The 16,782-nt window shown below is 46.3% G+C and overlaps 1 protein-coding gene across 4 annotated transcripts in view; it reads right to left on the bottom strand.

The window, feature by feature from the left end:
• The window catches only part of ubr2 (ubiquitin protein ligase E3 component n-recognin 2), a 54,842-nt gene that overhangs the window by 10,271 nt on the left and 27,789 nt on the right, over nucleotides 1-16,782 (bottom strand). For 2 of the 4 annotated variants that reach the window (XM_026189257.1, XM_026189259.1), the window contains exons 5-24: nucleotides 14,987-15,117; nucleotides 14,750-14,888; nucleotides 14,549-14,611; nucleotides 14,202-14,322; nucleotides 14,014-14,121; nucleotides 11,631-11,719; nucleotides 8,494-8,592; nucleotides 7,762-7,925; nucleotides 7,362-7,461; nucleotides 7,145-7,273; nucleotides 6,795-6,978; nucleotides 6,654-6,715; nucleotides 6,453-6,563; nucleotides 6,311-6,376; nucleotides 6,069-6,185; nucleotides 3,517-3,577; nucleotides 3,307-3,431; nucleotides 429-481; nucleotides 210-312; nucleotides 74-122 (exon numbers count right to left, since the gene is read on the bottom strand). In XM_026189257.1, coding sequence (XP_026045042.1) covers nucleotides 74-122; nucleotides 210-312; nucleotides 429-481; nucleotides 3,307-3,431; nucleotides 3,517-3,577; nucleotides 6,069-6,185; nucleotides 6,311-6,376; nucleotides 6,453-6,563; nucleotides 6,654-6,715; nucleotides 6,795-6,978; nucleotides 7,145-7,273; nucleotides 7,362-7,461; nucleotides 7,762-7,925; nucleotides 8,494-8,592; nucleotides 11,631-11,719; nucleotides 14,014-14,121; nucleotides 14,202-14,322; nucleotides 14,549-14,611; nucleotides 14,750-14,888; nucleotides 14,987-15,117 — 2,074 coding nt within the window. Of the gene's footprint in view, nucleotides 1-73; nucleotides 123-209; nucleotides 313-428; nucleotides 482-3,306; nucleotides 3,432-3,516; nucleotides 3,578-6,068; nucleotides 6,186-6,310; nucleotides 6,377-6,452; nucleotides 6,564-6,653; nucleotides 6,716-6,794; nucleotides 6,979-7,144; nucleotides 7,274-7,361; nucleotides 7,462-7,761; nucleotides 7,926-8,326; nucleotides 8,426-8,493; nucleotides 8,593-11,630; nucleotides 11,720-14,013; nucleotides 14,122-14,201; nucleotides 14,323-14,548; nucleotides 14,612-14,749; nucleotides 14,889-14,986; nucleotides 15,118-16,782 lie in introns of all 4 variants that reach the window. The other 2 variants (XM_026189258.1, XM_026189260.1) reach the window with 1 other exon arrangement.

Here is a 16,782-nt window from a genome sequence, read left to right as displayed (position 1 = left end):
ACAAAGACACGTTACCAAGGTGACCATGTCATCCATCAGTCTTCCTGCTGGTGTTTTGTACAGGTGTGCTTACCTGTGTCCTCGCCACTCTGTCTCCTCAGCTTTCTCTGAGCTTCCTCAGCCTGAAACACAGGACGCAGCGTTACCATAGCAACAACACGTACACCAATCAATAACGCTCTGATCCGCATCCAGATCAGTGAGCGTACCTTTGACTGGTCAGCTCTGCTGTAGTGATGGAAGTACAGGTTGAAGTATCTGTTCCACTCAGGGCGGAGCTCATACAGCCCTCTACCTGTCACACCTGGTTTCCTGTTAGTACAAATACACTCAGTACTGCAGTTATTGTAACATAGAGAACAAAGAGAAATTGTAAGGATGCACGTGTATTTAAGGTGGACTGATGATATTTGAGGTGGAAGACTGACTTGAATGAAGCCACGCTGTCGATGACTCTCTCCAGCCCCGTCTCCTTGTTCCCCTGAAGACACAAACTCAGGTTATTACATCAAACTAAAAATGTTTCAGCGCACAGAAGTAAAAACAGTAAATTCCCTGCGCTCAGAAACACTGAATAGCAAACAAACAAAACATTTTAGCCTCAGGTAAGTCAGGGTTCACCTGTTCAGCAGATCTTGTATGATCGAGCCTTACAAAGTGTCTGAGTTTAACGCTCTGGGGTTACCTTTGATTTTACTCATTTACTTTGCCTTGTTTGGTATCATTCTTTTCAGCACGACCTCACATGTCTGAATTTACAGTCAAACTACTACAGTTGTATTAACACAACTGATCTAAAGTCAGGTAAAAAACATAAAATCTGAGTAGAAAAAAAGGTTATATTTTTTGCTGTAACTAACACAAACATTAATGAATCATTTTCGTAATTTGAAATGCAAATATAAACTGTACATTTTAATAACCTATGCACAAGTTATTTGCATCTATTTACCTAAAAATGCAGCCAAGGCGGGCCATTTCAAACCATTTCAAACAATTCACAGAACAATCAGCTGTTCTGCATCAAATATCATGCCACACAAATTATTTCCGCCACTCTAAAATATAATTTGTGTCCACTATAAGATAAAGGAGAACATCACAGCCTGATACCTGCAGGCCAGACAGCAGCAGGTGTTGGAGACACAGTTTACACTGTAATCTGCCTTTGGTGGCTTTTTGGCAGCAACTGTGACATTCAGCAGTCGACTAACTACACAAAATTGCACACTAAGTACATAAAACTGCACACCAACAACACAAAACTACCCACTAACTACACTCAACAAAAATTTAAACGCAACACCTTTGTTACTGCTCCCATTCCCCATGGGATGGACGTAGAGACCTAAAATTCATTCCAGATACACAATATAACCATCCCTCCCAGACAGTGGTCACAAATCAGTCCAAATGTGTGGTAGTGGGCACATCTGCTATATTGAGATAATCCATCCCACCTCACAGGTGTGCCACATCAGGATGCTGATCTGACATCATGAGTAGTGCACAGGTGTACCTCAGACTGCCCACAACAAAAGGCCACCCTGGAATGTGCAGTTTTTTGCGCTATTGGGGGTCTGGGGACCCAGAACCGGTCAGTATCTGGTGTGACCACCATTTGCCTCATGCAGTGCAACACATCGTCGCATGGAGTCTATCAGATTGTCAATTGTGGCCTGTGGAATGTTGGTCCACTCCACTTCAATGGCTGTGCGAGGTTGTTGGATATTCGTGGGAACTGGTACACGCTGTCGTATACGCCGGTCAAGCACATCCCGAACATGCTCAATGGGTGACATGTCCGGTGAGTATGCTGGCCATGCAAGAACGGGGACATTCTCAGCTGCCATCTGCCCTGAACAATGGGAACCACCTCTCCAACGTGCCAGACGCCATCGAATGTGAGCATTTGCCCACACAAGTCTGTTACGGTGACGAGCTGGAGTCAGGTCAAGACCCCGATGAGGACGACGGGCATGCAGTTGAGCATCCCTGAGACGGTTTCTGACCGTTTGTGCAGAAATTGTTTGGTTGTGCAAACCAATTGTTCCAGCAGCTGTCTGGGTGGCTGGTCTCAGACGATCTTGGAGGTGAACCTGCTGGATGTGGAGGTCCTGGGCTGGTGTGGTTACACGAGGTCTGCGGTTGTGACGCCGGTTGGATGTGCTGCCATATTCTCTGAAACGCCTGTGGAGACGGCTTATGGTTGAGAAATTAACATTCAATGCACGGGCGACAGATCTGGTTGACATTCCTGCTGTCAGCATGCCAATTGCACGCTCCCTCATTGCTTGTGGCATCTGTGGCATTTTGCTGTGAGACAAAACTGCACATTCCAGGGTGGCCTTTTGTTGTGGGCAGTCTGAGGTACACCTGTGCACTACTCATGATGTCAGATCAGCATCCTGATGTGGCACACCTGTGAGGTGGGATGGATTATCTCAATATAGCAGATGTGCCCACTACCACACATTTGGACTGATTTGTGACCACTGTTTGGGAGGGATGGTTATATTGTGTATCTGGAATGAATTTTAGGTCTCTACGTCCATCCCATGGGGAATGGGAGCAGTAACAAAGGTGTTGGGTTTATATTTTTGTTGAGTGTAGTTAAAACTGCACACACTACACAAAAGTACGCACTAACTAGCCACAAACTACACAAAACTACCCACTGACAACACAAAAGACTACACAAAACTGCACACCAACTACACAAAAGTACACACGAACTACACAAAAGTACAGGGTAACTGCATAAAACTGCAAACTACATAAAAGTACACATCAACTACACACTCCAAACACACTGAATGTCACAAATCTCTTGTGTCTAAACACTCTCTCACCGCTGTCACTCCTAAAACCTCTCCTTCTTCCTAAACAACCAATTGTCACATGTTGCCATATCATTTTGTGATTGGTTGACATGGTACATTTTTCCACCAATAGGAAAGCGGTGCTTTTTCTTTCTTTTATTTGGTCACAAGCAGAGAGTGCCGATAGTATTCAGCAAAAAACATCAGGTATATTTTTGATCATGACTCTGGTTTTTCGTGTCCTATCAACACAACTTAAAAACTTGTATATAGTTTGAAGTCCGCACTTAGACTTTAAACTTGGAGACTCGGGTTGGCTGCATCTTGTTGCAAAGTCATCTTAAATTGGTCGTGTGATTTGGATGTGCCGACGCGTCCGTCGAGCCCAGAGGGTTAATAAACTTTTAAAAGCAGAACTCACAAATACTTACAAATATGTAACAGCATAACTAAAAAAACATTAACAGACAGGTTAGGGTCTCACATTCTCAGGTAGAGCCTTGGCAAGCTCGCTGTGAGCCATCGGTCTGATGGACAGCAGGTGGATGATTTCTCTTCTGACCTCATCGTAGGGCTCCACCTGGCCAACGCCCGCCACGTACCGCTCACCTGTAACACACATGCAGAGGCAGTGCTAATGTTGCACCTGGACAAGGCGACCTCTCTGACTCATTTTCAGAGGAAACAAACTCACCGACCACCATAATGATGAGATGAAGCATCTCTTCGATGAGAGTGTTCTGCTGGACCAGGTCCTGAAACACAGGACAGAGTGGGAGGAGTCAGTCATACACCTGTAGCGTTTAACTCGAAAGATTCAACATTGCAAATGGATTTTTGAGGACTTGAATCCTTCTTAAAATCCTTCCCAAATCAAAAACCCTGGATTAACGGAGATGTTCGCGCGGCACGGAGCACCGCCTTTGCCTCCGCGAACACATCGGACTACAAACACGCACATTACCAACTCCGGAAGACGATCAAAGCAGCCAAACGTGAGTACAGGGACAGGGTGGAGCAACAGTTTGACAACCCTCGGAGTATGTGGCAGGGACTAAACACGATCACAGACTTTAGAGGGAAAACCAGCACACCGCAGACCACGGCTTCTCTGTGTGAGGATCTAAACGTATTCTACGCTAGATTCGACACAGCGAACACCATGAGACCGGACAGTGTGCGCACCGCGGATGACGTCAGTGCGCACACTGTGTCTGAGGAGGATGTGCGGAAGTGCTTCAGGAAGGTGAACGCACGCAAAGCTACAGGTCCGGACGAGATTCCCGGCCGCGTCCTCAAGTCATGCGCGGCTCAGCTGGCTGGAGTGTTCACGCACATCTTCAACCTTTCCCTCTCTCTGTCTGTAGTCCCAGCCTGCTTCAAAATGGCCACCATCGTCCCTGTACCCAAATCCTCCACCATCTCCTCATTGAACGACTGGCGACCTGTAGCCCTGACCCCCATCGTAAGCAAATGCTTCGAGAAGCTGGTCAGGGACTTCATCTGCTCTGCACTACCCGACTCACTGGACCCTCTACAGTTCGCATACCGCCACAACAGGTCCACTGATGATGCCATAGCCCTGACACTACACACTGCCCTGTCACACCTGGAGAAGAGAGACACGTATGTGAGGATGCTGTTTGTAGATTACAGCTCAGCATTCAATACCATCGTTCCCTCGAAGCTGGACAGGAAACTGCAGGATCTAGGACTGAGCAGCTCCCTCTGCAGCTGGATCCTTAGCTTCCTGTCTGACAGACGCCAGGTGGTCAGACTGGGCAGCATCACCTCATCCCCCATCACACTGAACACTGGTGCTCCACAGGGATGTGTACTGAGCCCTCTCCTGTACTCACTCTACACCTACGACTGCACAGCCACTAACAGCTCCAACATCATTGTGAAGTTTGCGGACGACACTACAGTGGTGGGTCTTATCACCAACGGTGATGAGACGGCTTACAGGGAGGAGGTCAGCGCCCTGACCCACTGGTGTCAAGACAACCATCTCACCCTCAACGTCGCAAAGACAAAGGAGTTGATAGTGGACTTCCGGAGGTGCAGAGAAGTACACACCCCCATCACCATCAGCAGCGCTGCTGTGGAGAGAGTGAGCAGCTTCCGGTTCCTTGGTGTACACCTGGCTGAGGATCTTACGTGGTCAGTACACACAAACAAAACAGTGAAGAAGGCGCAGCAGCGCCTCTTCTTTCTCAGGAGACTGAAAAGATTCGGCATGAGCCCCCGCATCCTCAGGACCTTCTATCACTGTGCCATTGAGAGCATCCTCACTGGATGCATCACCACCTGGTACGGCAACAGCACCACCTACAACTGCAAAGCTCTCCAGCGAGTAGTGCGGTGCTCTGAACGGATAATTGGAGGTGAGCTTCCCTCCCTCCAAGACATCTACAGGAAGCGCTGCCTGAGGAAAGCGGGGAGGATCATCAAGGACTCCAGTCACCCCAGCCATAAACTGTTCAGACTGCTTCCATCAGGAAGGAGGTTCTGCAGCATCCGGTCCCGTACCAGCAGACTGAGAGACAGCTTCTTCCACCAGGCCATCAGACTGCTGAACACTTCATAGACACCTCAGCTTCACTACTGGAACTTCAACATTATGCACTCCATACTGTACAGTAATGCCACTGTTTTGCACATGTCTCACTCTGTATATTTTATATATTTTATTTATTGTTTACTCTATTTAATTTGTAAAATATGTGTACACACACACACGTAGAAAAATATTTAGTATACACATCCAGAAATGCATATACTATTATATATTGTACATATATTTATTAGTTTCAGATGTAGCCATTCTTGTATTTTGCTTGTTTACATTATTGTATTTTGCACAACTCTGTTGCTTGTGAAGCTCGCACACATGAATTTCACTCACATGTGCTGTACCAATGTACCTGCACATGTGATGTGACAATAAAAGTGATTTGATTTGATTTGAATGTCAAACACGACGTAATGTGAATGTCTGACCTGCAGATGTGATTCTAATTTCTCGTTACGTGCAAATAAACAGACAAGTCAAAGCGACCTGCTGCAAAATCTGACTTCTTGTCTGTTCATGCAGGTGTCTGAATTTAATCTGCTGCAGCTTTGCATCACCTGACGCTGCAGGAGCTTTAACATAACAATCTTTGGAAATGTATCTGTGTCGAGGGTGGGGCGGATAAGCTTAGCAGTAAAATCATGGCGTCTTGACAACAGAAGAGGACTGACCTTGTTGGCCTCTCTGTATCTTTTCCTGATGTCAGCGGTGCTGAAAACGTGAAACACTTCAAATCGACTCAGAACAATCATCAGGAAGTGGTTTGGATCCATCATGGACGCCCCTGCCTGCACCCAACCAAAAACAGCAGCAAGCATGAGCAGAGAGTCTGCACCAACGCTTCACAGAGGCATTAGTGCTGTTGAATCAGCACTGGTAGAATAAGTGGAGCGTCAGTAGAGGCGAGTTGTACCTGTAGCATGATGATGTCTTTGTCGAACATCTCGACTCGACACTTTACATTGTGGTAATAATAAATCTGAAACAACAAACAGCAAAAAACTTAGCTAATCAGCATTGATCTCTTCAGCATAGATTAACAGGTTAGAACTCACCTGATTAATCAGTGAGAATCCGTTCCTCCTCCACATCCCAGCATGCACCTGGGCACAGAGCACCAGGCAACGGAGGGGGAGTTCGATCAGAAGGGGGGGGCTTAGTTCACCCTGAGGGACACGTGGCATCAACAATCAATGAATCAAACTGGTTGGAAAATGGCGTTTCCAATCAGGGATCAATAATAATCTGTTACTGACCAATGGGAGCTGCTCAGGGAAATGAGACGCCACCTCTGTTCTGCTGAGGAGGATGTGCAGACCTGAGGAGGTGATTGATACAACTTCAAACAGGACGTGGAGACAGATGGTGTGACTTTTAAAATGTGTGTGTGTGTTTACCTGCCAGCAGCCTGCAGACCGGCAGGTGTATGGAGACTTTTTCCTGAGACACCTGATACCTGAATGTTTCCACGCTGTGGCCTGCCAGGCTCAAGCTGATTGGCTGCTCACCATCTGGAAGGCTGTTATGACAGTGACTGAGAGCGCTCAGACACTTCTTGTAGGCCTCGATCAGCACACGCTCCTGACACACACAAAGGAGCAAAGAAAAGGCTTGGATGGCTCACTCAATCAATCTATTTATTTAAAACTGATCAGATTATTGATCCAGAAAACAAAAAATAAACTGTAGGAACATAAAAGGTAACATTTGTAATGTTACATGTAGCGTGTTCAGTGTGTTGTCTCACATCAGTGGAGCACCATTCCTGGATCATCGTGATGATGTTTGTCAGCTTCATCTGCAGCGTGAACGCCGCCTCCCACTCAGGCTCCATCTCAATATGCTGCCCCACCTGTCTCACCACTGGGTCCATGCCCTGCAGGGAGGTGGGTTCACAGACAGACAGGCTCAGAGATGTTCGGGCTGCACCTGTACAGGTAAACCTCACACTGTCTCCATGTTACCTGCATGCACTTGAGCAGCTCCAGAAAAGCGTAGAAACCTTCTAGAAACTTGAGTCTGAGCTGATCGCTCCACTTGGACGGAGGGCTGATCAGGACATACCTGCATGTAGAAGCACTGGTTACACTGACAGGCCTGGTTTTATCATAAAACACGACACACACCCACAGCGTTTACACTTGTGAAAGAAGATTCATCAAGCTACAGAACAGGATTCATGGGTACCCTGCATACACAGTGTAGGGTCATCGCACAAGAACCAGTCTCTGTTTAGTCTCCAACTAACCTCTAACTGGCTCTTCATAACCTCTAACTGGCCCTTAACCTCTAACTGGCCCTTAACCTCTAACTGGCTCTTCATAACCTCTAACTGGCTCTTCATAACCTCTAACTGGGGCTCACTTGAGGTCACCAATGAGGCTCTGGACTCTCCCGAACTTGAAGGCCTGCTGGGCGGTGTAGCGGTCGAACTGGAAGCGCCCCTGCGGGTCTCTGTGGCGGAGGTGATCCACAAAGGTCCTGATGATGGTGGTCATCAGGTTCTCCTCCACCATCAGCATCCGGGCCTGCAGAACATTTGAGACCCACACACCAACACACACACACCCCCACACACGTACAGACGTGTCGTTCCTCATGTTCAGTGTTGGGCCTGTTATCATTTCGATCTGTGTTTCTTTGCTTGTGACATTTATTTTGGTGGATTCTGAAGAACTAAACTTTAAAGGTGATTGATCTGATTATTATTAATACTATTATTAATACATAATATATTAATAATAATTATATCTGTTATAATTATTGATTATCAACTAATCAGCTTTCAATGAAACTTCAGGGATGACTTTAGATCATAACATTTTTTCAGTGATGTCTGACATCTGTTCCACCTGAGGGTGAAGCACCCACTTTAAACAACTCAGCCGGTGGGATGACATCTACTCCGGCGGCAGCCACCTGAACTCACCAGTGACGGTACGGTGAACATTTGCACTGACAGGTCAGTGATGGAGAACTCACGGCCGTGGTCGTCTTTCACATAGTCGTTCTGCAAGCGTTCGTAATTCTAGCAGCGGGAGAGAGAGGGGAACACAGAGAGAGAGAGTTGTGTGGAGGTGCAGGAGGAGTACTCACCATGGTCGGGACGGTGAAGAGCTGGACAGACAGCGACGTCACTGACACCACTCGCTCGTGGTCGTCCTCCATAAAATCTGTCTGTAGGCGTCTGTAGTTCTGGAGGGACGACATTTCACCTCTGGGTCAGAGGTCGCTGCTGTCCGCCCAACACCCCACCACCACCCACACACTGACTCCTTTAAAAACCTGTCGCTAAAACTCTGATATTTTTAAGACAGCTCACAAAAGAAAAGTGTATCAAGACTTCTGTTAGTTCTGTAAACCTGACCTTAACACAGCACATGCACAGCAGCGACTGGTTCTTTAATCAAGATCAGCAGCAGCTTTAGGCGATCAGCTCAGCATGACCCATTTTAAATTATTTGTTTCCCACCTGAGGGTTATTTTCAGTCCGAAGACCGATTCCTGTGAATAATATGTGGACATACGTGCTTTGATCACTGAAGTCTTTCTGTCAGTCGACTTTTTAATGATTCATTTTCTAGCTGAGTGATCACCAGCATCTTTAACTTCAGTGAATTTTTATCCTGATATATCATCCTATCCTTCTTCAAATTGAGAACCACCAGTCTGCCAATCCAGAGGTACTGCCCTACATCTCCATGCAACACTGTAGAGACGTGTCCAACACAGCCCTACAACATCTGAGCCTTCAGAAACTCACAGCAAACCTCATCCACCCCAGGGGCTCTGCCATCAAGGAGTCGTTTACCTGCCTCAGTGACCTCGCCTCCAGTGATGGATGACTCACCACCCCCATTTGCTGCTTCCTCTACAGAAGTTGTATCAGTGGGATTAAGGAGGTCCTGGAAGTATTCCTTCCATCGTCCAACTATATCCTCAGTCAGCAGCGCTCTACAGTGCGGGTAGAGCGCTGTAGAGCGCTGCAGTTTGCCAGAATCGCTTTCAAGGAAAGTCATTGACCTTACTGAACTCCTCCCACACCCAAGTTTTTGCTTCAGCCACTGTCTGAATAAGTGTTCCGCTTTACCTTCCGGTACCCATCAGCTGTCTGTGAAGTCCCGCAGGCTAACAAAGGCCAATAGGATTGTTCTTCAGCCTGATGGCTCAGTTGGAAGTAAGAGTTCAAGAGCTCACGAACTGTGCCCGGCATTCACATTGCACTCTCACTATATGTTTAAGTGAGGCAAGCCTGTCCACAGTCCTAACCTACAACCTGATCCAACTCACCACCAGGAGGTGATCAGTTGACACCTCAGCAGCTCTTTTCACCCGTGTATCCAGAATATACACCTGCAGATCCGATGATACGATTACAGCATCGATCATCAACCTAGGGTGTCCCTGCTGCCATGTGCATTTACAGACGCCCTTTGAACATGGTGTTTGTTATAGACAAGTAACAGAACACCACTTGAGATCAGACCAGGCAGGCCGTTCCTCCCAATGACGCCCCTCTAAGTCTCACTGTCAATTGCTCATATGAGTGTTGAGTCTCCAGATGGAGCACCTCGAGCACCCCACCCAAAGACTCCCCAACCTGAAGGTGTCTGGTCTACTGGGAAAAAATCCAACATACAGGGCCCAAGATACCCACATCAACACACTGTCTCTTACCAAAGGCAACTCCAGACTGGAACAGAGTACAGCCCCTCTCTAGGAGACAGGTTCTAGAGCCCAAGCTGTGTGTTGAGGTGAGCCTGACTATATCTAGCCGGTACATCTCAACCTCGCATACTCCTTCTCCACCAGAGGGATGATGTTCCGTGTCCCGAACGCCAAACTCGGGGATCGATCGGTCAGGATCTCTTGCCATTAGCACACACTGCACCAGACCTCTACGGCACCCCATGGGGCTGGTGCAGGCCTACGTCGGGTGTCGGGTGCACCCAGCCGGGCCTTTTGAGCTAAGGCCTGGCCACCTGGCGTTCTCCCATTGGACACACTTCCCAGGCCTGGCTCCAGGACGGGGTCCCAGTAACCGTATCCCAGGCAGGGTGAACTCCCTTGTTGTTAAACTCATAAGGGTCTTTTGAATATCTCTTTGCCTGGTTCCTGACACAGGACCAATTTGCCATGGGAAACCCTACTAGGAGGCAAAAGGCCCTGAGAACATAGCCCTTGGGTTCCCTAGGACAAACAAACTAGTCTACCACACTAAGACAGCAGTTCATGGAGGGGTTAATGTGAGTTATGGCGCTCTTTGACAGGACACACTTTCCAAAGAGAGAAAAACCCCAAATTAATGAGATTTATGGTTTATTTTTGGCAGCGTAACCCCTTTTCTCTGTTGTTTTTGTCTGCTACATGAGCATGAAGGCTCTACACCTCAGGGTTGCTCTGTTCTACTTTGTGATGTCTTGTTGTTACATGTTTTGTTGTTTATATGACACTGTTTAGTAAAGTCTGTTTCAATGAACAAAGTTCACTCCAGAGGATCTTTTTGAGTACTTTGATTTATTTGGATCTAAAAATTCAATCGACACACGACTGGCTGGATGAAGTTTTTCATTTTAGCTGTAAACAAGCCAACAAGGTCATGTGGTGAGGTTTTAGGCTGTTGCACTGAGGAAACAGATGCTGCCAGGGAATCACAGATCATCGAGATTCTACTAGCATAAACCCCCCCAGACTATATAAAGCTCCACAGCTGTCATGGGTGTTCCGATCAGGTATATACACTTACCAGCCACTTTATTAGGTATGCCTGTTCAACAGCTTAATGCAAATATGTAATCAGGCAATCACAGGGCTTCAGCTCAGTGTATTCAGACATGTAGATATCAGACGAGCTGAAGTTCAAAATGAACATCAGATTAATGAAGGAAAGTGATTTAAGAGACTTTAAGCGTGGGATGGTTGTTGGTGTTTCAGACTGCTGATCTGATGTCATGTTCCCACCAACCATGTCTTAAATATGACAGTGAGTTTGCTGTATAAGGGCCTCCACGGTCAAAGATCTCAGTGCAGCAGAGCTCCTCTGTGTTCAGATGGAACAGAAGTTCTCATCATGCCGTGTCCACATGGACCAGCCTCTCTGAGTGTTTCCAGCAGCTTACCAGCAGTGAAGAATTGAAGCAGCTCTTAAAGAAAAAGGAGAACCAACCAGTACCAGCAAGGTGTACCTAATGAAGTGGCTGGCGGGTGTCAGGTATACTGCACAGGTGTGTTACCTTGGCAAATTGGATGGCAAAGATCTTCTTGTACTTGAGGTCCATGAGGAGGCTGTTCATGAGTAGCTGGTGATAGATGTTCCTCGCTCCTGCAAACATGACAGATCAGCTGACCTCAACTTGCTCGCATTTACTTGCAGCTCATCAACTCGCACACCATGAACAAACAGATCAAGGAGACTGCCATGCATCCAAACTTCAGCTAGTTAGAGTGCCTGTCAGTCACATTCAGCGCCAATCGAGAGTTTAAGACCACTTGAAAAATGGCCAAAAATCCTATTTTGCATTGTTGGATCTTCCAAGTTCCAAGTAGAGCTTCAACATGCAGAAACGGGAGTGAGACATAACATGCTTTGAGCATGCAGTTTACTAAAAACAAAACTTATACCAGGGGTCTGCAAACTTTAACACCTAAAGAGCCACTTGGACCCGGTTTCCACGCAAAAGAAAACACTGGGAGCCGCAAATACTTTTTAAAATCTAAAATGAAGATAACACTGTATATATTGTTTGTTTGTTTGTTTTTTTAACCTTTATGCTTTGTGTGAACAACTAAAGTAAGTAAGTAAAGTTTATTTATTAAGCGCTTTTCACAGACAAGCAGTCACAAAGTGCTGTACACAAATATTAAAATAAACAATACAATCAACAGACATTATACACAATGTAAAAGATCAAATGTAAATAATGTAAAGAATATAAAATACGTACAACAAAAGGCTTGTTTGAACAGAAAAGTTTTTAACTGCTTTTTAAAAGAATCCACGGAGCAACTAAGGTGTGTTGCTTATGAAATCCATGAAGTGCTACAGAGAAAATTACCTTTTATTCATGTAATTAACACATTTTGAACTCTTAAAGAAATATAACAAAAGGAAAGCTGAACTAAAATGATCCAGCAAACAAAAACTGTTGTGAGCCGCCCCGCTCATATCGCCTTTGGGCTTTTGGAGCCTTGACCTGACTTTTAAAAAGTAATTGGGAAAAAAAGCTCTATGCTGCTAAAAAAAAATAGATATTTGCAAAATTCTGCTTAAATATGTATTTACCTGGTTAATGTGTGTGGCGGGGTGTGGTCTGCAGCGCCGCTGCAGGGGAGGTGGACTGTAGCGTTGTCCTGCTGATAAACCCAGTGTTTATCACACAGATGAGGGCCCTCAGTCACGAGGACGCTCTCTGCAACATCTGGACATGGCCAGCAGCCATTTGCCACCCCTGCACCTCCTGAAGCTCCGTTGTTCCATTGAAGGAAAAAGCACCCCAGATCATTATGGAGCCCCCTCGCTGTAGGCGTAGTAAACACCTCAGGTGAGACCTGCTTATCATGGCAGTAACACTGCAAACCATCAGGACCATCAAAGTTACATTTGTTCTCATCGTCTAAGGAGCTTGGAAAGAAAAGTGTCTGGACTTCTGGAAGTTGCTTGAAGACGTTTCACCTCTCATCCGAGAAGCTTCTTCAGTTCTAGGGTCAAATGGTGGAGAGTCCCAGATTTAAGCCCTGTGGGAGTAACCCCCCGAGAGGGGACAATGGACCCCCTAATGATCCTCTACCTAATCACATGAGCCAAGGTGTGAAAGAGGCTCATGTGATTAGCTAGAGGACCTTTCAATGTCCCATGTTTGGTCAAAACGGTCAGTTCTGTGGCGTCCATGGAGACGAGGCCTCTGAAGACGTGTTTTGAGGCCGTCTGATGGTTATGGGGCTGCAGTCGGCACCAGGAACGGCCTTAATTTGGGTCGAGGGTTATCCAGTGTCTCGACGGACAGCCAACTGGATCCTCCGGCTCAGTGCTGATGACATTTGTTTGGGTCTTCCACTTGACTTTTGTTCCATAAACCTCAGGATCATTTCAGGAATTCCAAATAACTGTCTCACTGCGTCCCACCTCAGCAGTGACGGTGCTGTGAGAGACCATGCTTATGCAGTTCAACAACCCGACCCCGTTCAAAAAGGGAACATTTGTTTGCCTTTGCCATCAGAACATCATGACAGTGTGACTACCTGACAGGAAATGACAGTGAATCCACATTTGTGCCCAGATTTGTCCTTTTAAAGGCATGTGGCCCGAAACTTTTGATCAGCCGTAAAACAGCCCGTTTCAGTTTGTGTTGTTTTCAATAAACTGCATGCTCAAATGTTTTGTCTCAATCACATTTCTGCATGTTAAAGCTCTAGTTGGAACCTGGTGAAGATCCAACCATGCAAAATATGACTTTTGGCCACTTTTCAAGTGGTCTTAAACATTTAATTGGGACTGTATCTCTGCTGTGTGTCTTTGAAGGACCAACTCACAGATAAACACAAACTGTTTCACATCCGTTGGCTTCACGACCGTGGCCGTTCGAGCGCCATATGACTAGCAGCGGTACGTGCGGTTACCTTTCCACATCTTGGAGTCGTTGAGCATCAGTCGGTCGACAAGCGAGGAGTTCTCTCCCTCTGGACCTTTCTGCAATCCCACCTGACACAGGATCCTCCTCAGGCCATCTAAAACACAGTACACAGTCACCACATGCAGCAGCAGAGACACACACAGAGGAATTGTGGGTAATGAAGTCCACACGTACCAGAGTACTGAATGATCTGACCCAGCCAGCTCAGAGCCTTCAGAGCAAAACACTGATGAGCAACGACAGACGAGTGCATCACCTGAACCCGGAGAGGCTTTGACTGACGGCTGGTGTTTCTCTGAGGGGATAGGATAGGAGGAGGAGCAGAGAAGGAGGTGATGGGGATGTAGGAAGAGGAGGAGGTGAGACATTCTTTGTTTTCTTAAATTGTTGTGATGAGTAAAACCAGAAGGCAGTGAATGTAAATGAGTGCGACATTGAACGTCCCTGAAGCAGGCACCGTCAGCACCCCCCCCACATCAGTTCAAGACTTCCTGTCATTTACCAAACTTGGAAACACTCACCACAATCACGGACTTGGCCTGTTCACAGAACTGGAAGTCTCCATACCGAACCGACTTCCTGCCCTGCGCGCGCACGCACACACACACACACACACACACACAAAACAGATTCTTAGAATAATCACCAGAACATGAAAAACAAGAAGCTCCTTGTCACATTTCTGAGTTCCTATAAGCGTGTTACTGTGTGTGTGTACTGACATCTCGATCCACCGTAGTGGCGAAGCTCACGGCCTCCTTCTGGCTGCAGCTGACAGCTTTCTGCAGCGTGTAGATCACCTGCTCGTACGTGTGCACTTCATCATTGAACAGCATGCAGTAGTAGGTGTCCTCTCGCTCCCTGCAGACACATACACACACACACACACACACAGTGTGAACGCTGCAGTATGACGCGTTTACTGTCACGTGTCTCAGGTAAAGGTAGAGTGAGCCTACGGTGGCTGCAGTCCTGTGGGGAGCAGGTCCTCGTGCTCCCAGGTCAGCAGGTCGACGGCATACTTCAGGATGATGAAAAAGACACTGAACGCACGGCCGACCATGTCAGTGGGTAGCTGAGCTACGGGGTCCTGGAAGGACAAACAGCACAGAGTGAGCACTCTGAGAGACAGGGTTACCATCCTAAGCCAGCTCAGTTCACACCAGCCTCTAATCAGTCTCTCACACTCAAACCACAGCTGTGAAGTATGTCTGTGAAGGTTCTCAGTCATCCCTGTCATCATAGTCTAAGAAAGAAAAAGGCATCTGGACTTGTTTAAGTTGCTTGAAGACGTTTCACCTCTCATCTGAGAAGCTTGTTCAGTTCTAGGGTCAAATGGTTTTTCTTTCCAAGCTCCTTAGACCACAGCTGTGAAGATCCTTCTTCCTTCCATCCAACACCGAGTAAAACAACCCACGATTACTGCCACTCAAAAATAAAAATAAAATCCAAACTACAGGATCCAGGGAACGGAGGAAATATTTGCATGGCTGCTTTTATATTCTCTGAAAAGACGCTTAGGAACCTCCTCAAATAGGAACCTCCTTTTAATGTTTTAGTCGGGGAGCTCTCAGAGGACAACTTATCAGCACTCAGGTCTGCTGAAAGTGAATAAGTAAGTAAAGAAATTTTTATACAGCACCTTTCAAGATAAAATCACGAAGTGCTTCACAGAAGCTAAAACATAAAAACAAAAATCAACCAAAAGCAAGTTTAAAAAGAAGAGTTTTTAGCTGTTTTTTAAAAGAGACCACTGAGTCCACAGATCTCAGGCTCAAAGGGAGAGAGTTCCACAGTCTGGGGGCCACAGTTACAAAAGCTCTGTCGCCTTTTGTTTTCAGCCTCGTGTGCTCGACAACCAGCAAGCCCTGATCACATGACCTCAGAGACCTGTGGATGTACGGATGTAAAACATCACTGATGTATGTTGGTGCTTGTCCATGTAGAGCCCTGAATGTCAAAATCATAATCTTAAAGTGGACTCTGAATATTATGGGGAGCTAGTGCAGCTATATCAGCAGGGGTGTGGCATTACTTGGAAGGCTTGGTCTGAAGCTTTGCTGCAGCATTCTGAGCACCCTGCAGATATTTCAAAGAGGCATTACATAAACAGGTGAACAAGGAATTACAATAGTCCAAACGAGATGAGACAAATGCATGAATGATTATTTCCAGTTCAGAGCGTGACTCAATGGTACTCAGCTTAGCAATGTTTCTTAAATGGTAAAAACAGGAGCAGACCAGAGATTTAACATGAGCCTCCAAAGTCAGAGCTGTCAAAAGTTACATCAAGGCTCCTGATAGAAGGTTTGGAAAATGAAGCAAGAGGGCCTAAATTTTCCACTACCAAGGGCACAAATTTATCAGGAACACAAACAAGGACTTTAGTTTTCTCCTCATTAAGTTGAAGAAAGTTATCAGCCTCCAACCTCTCATGGAGTCTATGCACCTATGCAAGATCTGTAGTTTGGAAACATCATGTGGCTTAAAAGAGATATACAACTGAATATCATCTGCATAGCAGTGATACGAAATGTCCTTGTGCTAAGAAGGTCCTGAAGAGAGAGTATATACAACAAAAAACAATAAGGGTCCCAACACAGAACCTTGTGGCACACCATAGGCAAGACAAGTGGAGGAGGACCTGAACTTAGAGCTAGCCATAGAGAAGGATCGTTCACACAAACAAGACCCCGATATACCCATCCAGCGTCTCAGCCTATGTAACAAAATGTGACGGTACCAAAGGCACAGG

This window comes from Astatotilapia calliptera, chromosome 13, assembly GCF_900246225.1.
Source record: "Astatotilapia calliptera chromosome 13, fAstCal1.2, whole genome shotgun sequence".
Lineage (NCBI taxonomy): Eukaryota > Metazoa > Chordata > Actinopteri > Cichliformes > Cichlidae > Astatotilapia > Astatotilapia calliptera.
This window is presented reverse-complemented; position numbering and strand designations above follow the sequence as displayed.